This window comes from Myiozetetes cayanensis, unplaced genomic scaffold (assembly GCF_022539395.1).
Source record: "Myiozetetes cayanensis isolate MyiCay16 unplaced genomic scaffold, myiCay2020 scf31, whole genome shotgun sequence".
In the NCBI taxonomy this organism is placed as follows: domain Eukaryota; kingdom Metazoa; phylum Chordata; class Aves; order Passeriformes; family Tyrannidae; genus Myiozetetes; species Myiozetetes cayanensis.
In genome coordinates, this window is record NW_026087533.1 from 455,870 (window position 1) to 466,307 (window position 10,438).

The window sequence follows — 10,438 nt, forward strand, 5'->3', positions numbered from 1 at the left end:
ACAGTGCTCCCTCAACAAACCTTCCTGGTTTCTTCTGCCCAAGGCCATCAAACACCCTCCTCCCACCCTGTGCTGTGGTGCTGCTGGCCTTGGCCACAGGCTGGTCTTTTGTAGGAGCAGCTGGGAAACAGATTTCAGCTGCTCCTCCAGCTGCATCCTACTGCCTGCCCTGGGGTGGGGCTCCTCTCCTGGGATGGGTCCTGCTGGGGGGGAAAAGGTGATGGAGGCAAGGGGAAAGGGCCAAGAGTCAATGCTTTGGGCAACCAGGATGTGCCACAGCTGCCAACTGGTCAACAGCAAAAGAGGCAGAGGCTGCTCTGAGGCCTGCTTGGATTTTGGCACCAATCTGGGGAGTGCCCTGCCTGGGACTGGGTGGGTGTCTGTGCTCAGGTGCCAGCACAGCCCCACACTGACCATGCACAGCTGAGAAACCGCCCGTGGCCAACTGCAGGAGGAGCACTGCCCGGGGTGGGGGTGGGAATGGAGCCAAGGGAGCACGAGGTGTCCATAATAAGCCAGAAGCATCAAAGCCACCCTGCAGCCACTCTGTCAGCACAGGCCTCCTTCCCATCCCTCCCCAAACACGGCGATAACAGCTGAGCTTTGACCTCAACACCAAAACTAACACACCAAGGAAGAAAACTCTGGAAACAAAGGTCAGATAGCCACAACCATTGGAGGAAATGAGCTCCCACATCCCTGTGCAGCAATGGCAGCAGCGGGCACAGAGAGAACAAACCAGTGCTCTTGAGTTTTTTTCTTTTGAACAAGCTAATAATAAATAACAAGGAAAGCTGACACGGCACTGCACACATGCTGGACCTGCCACATGGCACAGTGTGCTGGACCTGCCACAAACACTGTGGCTTTCCTTGAGGGTGCAACCATGGGAGCCACGCTCTGTGCCGTGGAACTCCTTGTGCATTTCCACATCATCCCTGGTTCCTGCCAGCTCTCTCCAGCTGCCCAAAACAACAGCCTGGGGGAGCAGAACCAGGACCACAACTAACAAATATACCTCCCCTGCACGTCCCTTTGGAGGAGCTGCCCTCAGGCAGCAGACTCGAGGGCAGCAGCCCCATTCAGGAAGCGCTGCTGTGGCAGCTGGGACAGCGGGAACTGGCTCTGGGCCAGGCACTGCATCCGCCTGTTCACGAGGTCTGGCTCAGAGAACGAGCGGAACTCCAGCCCGTCAGTCCCTCCATTGGCATCCACCTCATCATAGCCACCTTCCTGCTGCACCTGCACGTTGGGGTGCAGCCACTTGTAGTAGGTGACCCTCAGCCCCAGCCCCAGCAGGTAGCAGGGCAGGGCTGCAGAGACCACTGGGATGAGGTACCAGTGCTCCTCAGAGGGGGCCCGGCCCCAGAGCCAGGAGAGAGCCAGCAGTGTGCTGTCCACCAGGATGAAGCCGTGGTAGATGATGCTGCGGTGCAGGGTCCTCCCCGGCGCCACGTTGAACCAGCTGAAGTAGAGGATCACGGCCACCATGGCCCGGTAAAGCTGCTCAGGGCCAGGGGACTCCATGAAGTCCGTGCCCTGCAGGCTGACCCAGAGGAACATGGCCAGCCACACGAGTGGGAAGTGGACAGCCACGCCGTAGGGCCAGAGCAGGGCGAAGAGGGCGACCGCCAGGATGCGGGGACAGATGAGGAAGAGGTTCCACAGGAAGTAGATGAAGGAGGAGCCCCGGCTCAGCTCGTACTTGTCCTGCAGGAAGGAGCGCAGGGACTGGTGGTAGTCCAGCAGAGCCCAGGACACACACAGGAGCGCAGTGCCGACCCCCAGGCCTGCAAACAGAGGGGGAGACGCTGAGGGGAGAGCAAGGCAGGGCCCAGCCTGGCTCAAACCTCCCCCTGCCTGGCACAGCTAAAACGAGCTTCCCTCCCACCCTTCACTAAGGGTCAGAGCCTCAGCACCGCCCTCTCCCTCAGCTGTCTGCCCTCTCCGAGGAGGACTCTGGTGCTGGCCTTGCCCAGAAGGTGGAGAAGCAGCGCTGGGACTGAGCAGCTCTGCAGAGCCCACAGGCAGGTGAGTGCTGGCTTCACCCAACCCCTGCAGTGACACTCGCTGCCCACCCTGGGACTGGGCACCTCCTTGGGGGCCTGTGCTCCACCCACACCCACTTTGGCATCTCCCTCCTACCCAGCCTCACCCTCAGCCTCTCTTGGGGCATGTAAGGAAATGACCACAGCAGTCCTGCAGCTCCAGCCCTCCCACCCTGAGCCCAGCAGGTCCATTGCAGCATGGGAGGGGTTCACCCTCCTGTGTGACTCATCAAGGGAAGGAGTGCCGTGGGAGCAGAATGACCCTTCAAGCAAGTGTCCTGGGGGGTCCTGCAGCCCCTAGACAGCCCCATCCAAGCCCACTGTGACCCCAAGCCTGCCCCTGCACAGCCCCCTCCCTGGCCCCAGACCCCTCACCCTGGGAGATCTCGGCCTTGTTTGTCTGTAGGATAATGTAGAGGAGCAGGGTGAGCTGCGGGGTGTTCTCCAGGAAGGTCTCGAAGAGCCGCAGCATGCTGATGTCGTGGGAGAGGAAGGCCATGTGTCTCTGCTCCTCCTCCTCCTCTGCCTTCGCCCAGCACACCTTCCAGCCCACCTTCAGAGCGTGGAGGCACCTGTGTGGGGACCCAGCCAGTAGTGAGAGGCCACGCAAGCCCCTCGGCCCTCACGCTGCCCCGGCAGGACAACAAACCCCCCCAATTTATACCCAACCCCCTCCTTCCCCTGCCCAAACCACGGACCACAGGAGCCACGCGGTGCATGTAAACCAGAGCACTGCCCTCAGAGCACCTGCCCGGATCATTTCCTGCCCCCGGAGGGAAGGCCCGGCCCGGCCCCCGAACTCCCGGGAGCGCCGAGGCCAATCCAGATGAGGATTCGGGGTCCTGCTCCGCTCGGCCCGAGGGCTCCGGCAGCGGCGACAGCACCGGGAGACAGCGCTGAGCCGGGGGAGCTTCAGCTGGAGGGACACAGGCGGCTCCTGCCGAGGCATTTCACCCCGCTCCACCGCGGGGCTGAGCCGGACCGCTCTGCCCGGGAGCCCCTCGGCCCCCGGGGCACCGCTCACCCCATCTCGGGCACGGCGGGACCCCCGTCCTCCCCTGCCGGAACAGAGTGAGGGGCAGCCGGAGGAGGGGCGAGAGGAGGCTGGGGCGGAGCGGGGCGATGCCCGGGGGTGGGCAGGGGGATGCCCGGGGATGCCCGGGGGTGGGCAGGGGGATGCCCGGGGATGCCCGGGGGTGGGCAGGGGGATGCCCGGAGGATGCCCGGGGGCCGCGGGAAGCCGGCGCGGGGCCGCCGTACCTGAAGAGAAAGCCGAGCTGCAGGAGGTGCAGGGCGGCGAGCAGCTTGGCGGGCACGGCGGGGCGCAGCGCGGGCGGGTCGGAGCGCAGCCAGAACCAGCTGCAGGCCTGGGCGGCGGCCGAGGCGGCGGCGAGCAGCGACAGCGACAGCGCGGCCCAGCCCGGCTGCCCGCGCCGCACGTACTCCACCGCCACCCAGCCGTCCGTGAACACATCCAGCGCCGCCGCCGCCGTCCCCGCCGCCGCCAGCGCCAACTGCAGCGGCCCGAACCGCGGCGGGGCGGCCCGGGGGGACATGGACAGCGGGACCGGCCGGGAGCGCACCGGGAGCGGCCCCGACCGGAGCCCGCGGGCCCCGCCCCTCCCTGAGGGCCCTGCCCGCTCTCTGTCCCGCCCTTCAATGACCCCGCCCCGCTCTCGGCCCCGCCCCTCAGCGGCCCCGCCCCTCTCCCTGTCCCGCCCCCGGCCCGCTCCCTCAGCCCCGGCCCGGCGGAGCCCTCGGTCCCTCGCAGGGCAGCACCGCTCACCGGCACCGGGGCCGAGCCGAGCCCCGCACTCGCGTGTCCCCCCCCGGAGCTGCAGCTCCCCGCGGGGCTGAGCGGGGGGTTCGGAGCACGGCCCTCCGCCGTGTCCCAGCCCTGCCCCGCTCCGCGGCCCCTCCGCTCGCTCTGGCCCCGCCGCTGAGGGGCAGGGCCCGGGACACGGGGGATGAGCCGTGGGGCAGCCGCGGCAGGACGGGCTGGAGCTCCGGTCCCGCCCGAACAGCACCGCGCAGAGCCGGGGTCCCTGCCCTCACCCGCCGCAGTGCGGTGTTACCCAATTGCACAACCGCTCTCTTTACTGCAAGAAAGTCCATGCATCTTCACGTCCAAAAATCGTCAGGAATTTCATTCCTAACCTGCACACTTCCTACATAAAGGCGATTACAGTACTTTTGACTCCTAGATCTGCTGGACTCCACAGTGGGGTGTGCACCTGTAGCACACCTGCTGCGCTATTCACACCACGGGCTGCAGCTGGGCCACAGGACCAGCAGGACACGGATCTGCCCCAGCAGTAACCCCAGCAGCAGACCCCGGGTCCCCCGGGCAGCCCCAGGGATACGTCCACAGGGAACAACTGCTTTTGCAAAGCAAAGTCAATTCACCAGTTCCAGGTAACAGAAACCCCATGACTTTGCAGCTCCCATAACACACAGACCCCACCAGCTCGAGCCCTCTGCCCCAGCCCTGGCTCTGTGTGCTGCTGTTCCAGTGGTCCTGGCACTTGGCAGGCAGCAATCGTAGGACAGGGCAGCACAGCACACAACAGCAGCTCTCACCTGGCAGGCAGCAAGCGCAGTTCAGTGTATCAGTGGTTCAGCTTGAAATATCTGGGTCCTGCTTTTCAGCAACACCTTCACAAAGCAGAAAGCCATGTGGTTCCTTCTGTGAGAACAGCTACATTACACACCTGAAACGCTCCTGAATATTTATGAACTCCTGAAGTGCTCTCATTACAAGTACAGAACAATGCCCAGAAGACAGGTCTGTTTGAATTTCCTATGACAGGAAGCTCACCATGACTGAGGGACAATATGGTGCTGTAGCCTCCTGCAGCCTCCCTGAACAAGGCAGAGTGGGTAGAAAACCAGGAAACACAAACCTCTTACCTCCACCTCCATCCATCTAGAGTATCAAACTATATCCTAACAGTGTTTTTCTGTTATGCTTTAAAAATGGTTTAAAGAATAAAACATTATTGCACTTGGTGTAATTCGAGCTTCAGCTAAAATCATAGCACAGCATATCCTGAGCTGAAAGGGATCCCCAAGGATCATCCAGTCCAACTCTTTGCCCTGCACAGACACCCCAACAATCCCACCCTGTCCCTGAGAGCGCTGTCCAAACCCTCCTGGAGCTCTGGCAGCCTTGAGGCTGTGCCCACTGCCCTGGGGAGCCTGTTTTGGGGGCAGAAGTGATTTGGGCCCTATTTGTAACACTGATGTTTCATCTGTAATGTGCTGGTTTCTGCCGTAGTACAATTATTTAATTTCTTGCTGTCCAGACACTCATTTCAGTTTGACCTTTCAAAGCAAAAAGCTAAATAAAAAAATAAGGAAAGTTAAGTATGAGCTGTGCTTTTGCTCCCAGGTTTTGTCAAGCAGATGGCTTCCTTCTTCAGGGTAGAAAAGCCTCTTGAGTCACACATGCAGGCAAGGGTCCTCAAGTTAAAGTTTTATTGGAAATGTTCAAAAGCTCTAGTAACAAGATCACCTCTAGTACAAATATAGATTTAAACGCACAAACTAAAAAATAAAAAAATCTTTTCATGATTGCTGTACATTAGTGGAATGGTACCCACTTTGTGAACGAATAGAAGGGAAGCTGAGTTAGGAGAAACAGCTCTAGAAACAAAGATTAGAAAGAGGTTCCTCTTTCTAACAGGCATCTTTTAAGGAGCCAAGACAAAGTGAAGGTTCTGAAGCTTTGAGGAGTTCACTTTTCCTGTGTCTATTTATGCTTTCATTCACATGGTCACAGCATAGAATCAAGTCCAGTTAACAGAATCCTGTACATTCTGCGTGTCCTGGAATTCCATGAGGAGGCATTCACAGAGTAACTGGGACCGTCTACAGAGAGAAAAGATCACCCTCCATGTCACTGAGCTTGGCAGGGTATCTTGAAACAGGGACAAGCATTTTTTTGGAAGTAAATTAAGCTGGAGGGAACTTCAGTCAGCATCTGTTGACTTATAGTGATCATCATCCACCGTGGAGTAGATGTGTCCCTCGCTGCTGAGGAATTCCACGGCTTGCCTTGAAGAAAGCCCCACAATTAATAACCAGTTAGCAACTAATTAGCAAATACCACCTTTCTGCCAGGGATTTCCCATTTCCAGACCCCATCCCCACAGTTCCCTCCTGGCAGCTGCCAAGGGAAGCTCTGGATGGCTCTGTCCTGTGAGCAGTGTAAGTGACATACAGAGTTTCTCCAAAGCTATGAAAAATGTGCTCCCCCACAGGTCAGACTCTGCCTGTCACAGAGGAGAAAGCCACCACTCTCCATACTTCCCAGGTGAAAGCAGGTCATGGATGTTCATGACTACATTTCTAAGCTTTAAGGAGAAGTTATAAGTGATAGCAAAAAGGAGAACAGAACTAAGTGTTCAGTGTGCAGACGGCGAGGCAGTCCTTGAACAGGACAATACTGCCAAAGCACTGCAGAACACCCAGGTATCTGCTGCCACTGAACTGATAAACAGGTTGTTTTGAAAACGGGAGCAAAGCATTTGTCACACTTTCAACTGGCAGTGACTCATTCAGGGCTGTGAAGCCTTCAGAAGCTCTGGCTCACTGTTCTGTGCTGCTGGGGCCACCTGGATTACCCACACTGATTCACAGGTGAGTGCCTGAGCTTGTCAACTGTCCCCTCTGCCTCTGAGAGGAATGCCTGGGTTTCCAAACACCCTTCATTTCTACACACTTACTTGATTGTTGACATGCTCATACTGTGGAGCTGAAGCTTCAGCTCTTGCAGGCTCATACCTTCTGGGACAGGGCAGCTTTTTATCAAGTTCAGCACCTGGAGAAGCAAGAGCCCCCATTACCACAGAGCTCAGATTCTGTGTCAGAGAGGCTGAGCAGAACCACTGTCTTCAAAGAGTGATGGAACTTGCATTTCCCTGCCCTGTATCACCCATCACACCCCAGCAGCCTCCACTGCCACTGCTGTGCTCCCAGAAACGCTGCTGGCACCCACCTGGCTCTGGTGTGCTGTGAGCCCGTTCACTGGCAGGCTGCCAACTCCTCCATAGCCTCCCATGTCTCTGATCCCAGTGGAGGAAAACGACGGCGGCGCACTCGATGCTGACTGCAATCATGAGAAATGCTGTGGTTACCTGACTGCAACCAGGAGAGCAGAAATGCTGTGGTTACCTGACTGCAATCAGGAGGGCAGAAATGCTGTGGTTACCTGACTGCAATCATGAGAACAGAAGTGCTGAGGTTACCTGACTGCCAAACCCATGGCAGTAAACCACAGAACTGGACTGCAATACAATCTCTCTCCAAGGAAGCCAGGACTTCTGTTACATCCTCACTGTAGCCCAGCCTTAAGCTTTGCAGACCCACAATTTCCCCAGCATAGCCAGAGGTCCCTCTATGGGAAATCACCAGTCACCCAGGAAGGGCCATGATGCAATCGGGATCTTTCTACATACCATAAGATTTTTTCTGAGGATCATATGTGAATTGACAACCTCTAGTATGTGTGTGGTGAACTCATTCATATTTTCCAGAGGCATGATCTTAAATGCCACCAAGCTCTTCTTATTCTTTCAGAGGAAAAAAAAAAAACAAATTACATCACAGAAACAGGAAAATGCAAACCAACCAACCCAGCCATTCCCTCCAGGAATGGGACAGTGGTGAAATGAGAGCTTCTCTGCATGCAGCTACTCCACAATGTTCTGACCTATGTCTTGTGCTGCTTTTGGCTGGGATAGAGTAGCATGGACTGGTTTTGGAATTGTGCTGGAAAACGGGGATGTTTTAGTCGTTGCTGAGCAACACTTGCAGAGCCAAGGGCTCTCCTGCTTCTCACACTGCCCCACCAGTGTTAGGCTGGGGGGTGACACAGCTGGGACCCCACTGCCCAAGGGATATCCCAGATCATCCAGTGTCATGCTCAGTATATAAAGCTGGGAAAAGGAGGAGGAAGAGGGGATGTTCAAACTGATGGTCTTTGTCTGCCCCAGTCACCGTTCCACATGAAGAGCCCAGCTCTCCTGGAGATGCTGCACACCTGCCTGCCCATGGGAAGTGTGGGATGGATTCCTTGGTTTGCTTTACTTATTAAACTGCCCCCATCTGAACTTGGTTATCTCACTTTGACCCTTCTGATTCTCCCCCATCCCCCCAGGAGTGAGCGAGCAGTGGCAGGGGGAGGAGGAGGGGCTCAGGTGCCCTCCAGGGTTAAACTACAACATATTTTCAGATGTGATTTTGTAAAGCAATGGAGATATAGAGTCAGCTGGAGACAGGGTCTAACCAGCTGAACTTTCCTTTAATGCATACACCATTACTTGAATATTTAGTTATGAGGTAACCACATCACATAACGTGCTACAACAAGTGCCCCCATGAACCAGAACCTGGTCTAAGCTCAACAGCACAAACATCCCAGAACCTGGTGGCCAGAACTCTGCTCTGCTGAAAAAAACACACTGAGGACAAGGGGCATTTTAAATGAGTCCTCATTTTAAACAGTCCTCTGTATTCAGGAACAGTTAAGAGTGTTATTAAATACAGCCGTGGCAGAGACACTGAAGGATTTGTCCAGAGGAAAGGATGAGCAGAGACACTCTAAAGCAGCCCACTGACACTGAGCCAGATCACTAATCCTGCATGGCCTGGACTCAGGCACAGGTGACACGGCCTTACCTGAAAGGAACGGAGGTGCCCAGCTACTTTGACGTAAGTTCCTGGAGGTACCACGACATTCTCACCTCCTGCCTCCTAACAGAGAGGGAAAGGAGAGAGGTTTGCTGATTCACATTTCCATTTCCCAAACATCACAGTAAATGACTCAGCAAAGCAGGCTCATCTCAAGCAAGCACAAGCAACGTGCATTCTTATGCCCAGCAAGAGCAGTTAGATAAACATAACTGTAAATGAAAAGTAAAAACATTTGCACACTGGAGAGCAGAGCCAGTCGTCTGCTCTGCTATTTCTGTCCACTTATGAGAGATTCTCAGAGCAACAAGAGGAAAAGACTCTTAAATAGTAAAAAAGCAGGTGTTCAGTTCCATAACCTGGCTGGGGAACGGGGCAGGCCAGAGTCATTTCTGAACTCAGGATAAACCTGCAGAAAGCCAACTGAATGTCTGCCTGATTACCCTCCCAAAGCTATTCAACTGAACTCAGCTATAAACAACAGCTGAGGGGACAGTCAGTGACCTCTGTTACAGCAGCATCTCCCTTGGATTTCAGGGACGTATTATTCCTAAAACACTTCTCAGGAAAGCGACATCTTTTTGATAAAAACTCTCTGTGAGATGCAGGCAGTTTGTCTTGTTGATCCTTACAGGTCCCTTCCAGTTGAGACACTGTACTATTTAATAACTTTTCCCTCCCCACCGCTCTCAAAGGTTGTCAAGGAAGCGTGTTCGGAGCGAATCCGATGCTTACATCGGTGTCAACCCACTGCCTGACGTCCATCGGCGCTGCCGTCATGTCGTCCACTTTGTAGAGGATGTTGGTGGGCGCCTTCTCCGCGTGCCGGACGATGCCCACCACGGTGACCTGCGGGGAGCGGGAGGGTTGGCCGGGCCCCCGCGGCACTCGGGGCCGCCCCGCCCGCGGCCGCCCCGGCGCCCACCTGCGAGATCTCCACGTCGCAGATCCGGAACGCCTCGTCGACCTGCTCCGCCGCCAGCAGCTGCGACACCGTGCAGGGCACGATGTTCTGCGAGCGGCTCCGCTGCGAGGGGCGGCGGAAAGTCAGGGCTGGCCCAGGACCGGCCCCAGCCCCGGCAGGACCGGCCCCGGCCGCCCCTCGCCCGGCCTACCTGCTTCTTCTCCGCCTGGGCGCCGGCGGGCGACCCGAACCCCCCCGGGGACTGCAGGTATCCGCCCGGGGGCCCCGCGCCGCCCATGGTGCCGAACCCGCCGTCCAAGTTCCCTAGGGGGGAAGGCAGAGGCCGTGAGGCCGTGGCGCGGTCCCCGTGCCCACCGCTGCGCCATCGCGGCCTCGAGCGCCCCGTCCCCGAGGCCCCCGGGCGCTGTCCCGTGTCCCTGCCCCGTGTCCCTGTCCCGTGTCCCCGTCCCCTGTCCCCATTCCTGTCCCCATTCCTGTCCCCGTCCCGTCCCCACCGTGCCCGCTCCACATCGCTCCGTCAGGATCGGCCGCCACAGGCCCGCGCGCGCCGATCCTCCGCGCGCCGCCCGCGCCCGCCCAATCCCGGAGCGCCGCTCTGCCCGCCGCGGCCAATCGCGGCCTTCCGTCTTCCGCCTCCGTCCAATAGAGAGAGGTCGCGGAGAAGCCGCCGGCGCCATTTTGAGGGCAGGCGCTGCCCGGCCCCGCCGCGGGGAGGAGGCGGGGCCGAGGGGCGGGGCCAGAGCACAGGTGACAGGTGGGGCCCGGGCGGGGG

General features: G+C 57.8%; 2 protein-coding genes across 2 annotated transcripts; both read right to left on the bottom strand.

The window, feature by feature from the left end:
• Positions 1-742: 742 nt before the first annotated feature.
• XKR8 (XK related 8) lies at positions 743-3,637 on the bottom strand. Its single transcript, XM_050326211.1, has 3 exons — positions 3,309-3,637; positions 2,424-2,620; positions 743-1,790 (listed from the first exon to the last, which is right to left on the bottom strand). Exons 1-3 carry the CDS (start codon positions 3,602-3,604, stop codon positions 1,051-1,053), a joined length of 1,233 nt encoding a protein of 410 aa, XP_050182168.1. The 5' UTR covers positions 3,605-3,637; the 3' UTR covers positions 743-1,050.
• Positions 3,638-5,511: 1,874 nt separating this feature from the next.
• On the bottom strand, positions 5,512-10,242 carry RPA2 (replication protein A2). The gene is made up of 9 exons (XM_050326233.1): positions 10,161-10,242; positions 9,857-9,969; positions 9,667-9,768; positions 9,477-9,590; positions 8,730-8,804; positions 7,508-7,621; positions 7,048-7,158; positions 6,776-6,870; positions 5,512-6,104 (listed from the first exon to the last, which is right to left on the bottom strand). The coding sequence occupies exons 1-9, from the start codon at positions 10,174-10,176 to the stop codon at positions 6,020-6,022; spliced, it is 825 nt and encodes a 274-aa protein (XP_050182190.1). The 5' UTR covers positions 10,177-10,242; the 3' UTR covers positions 5,512-6,019.
• Positions 10,243-10,438: the final 196 nt, after the last annotated feature.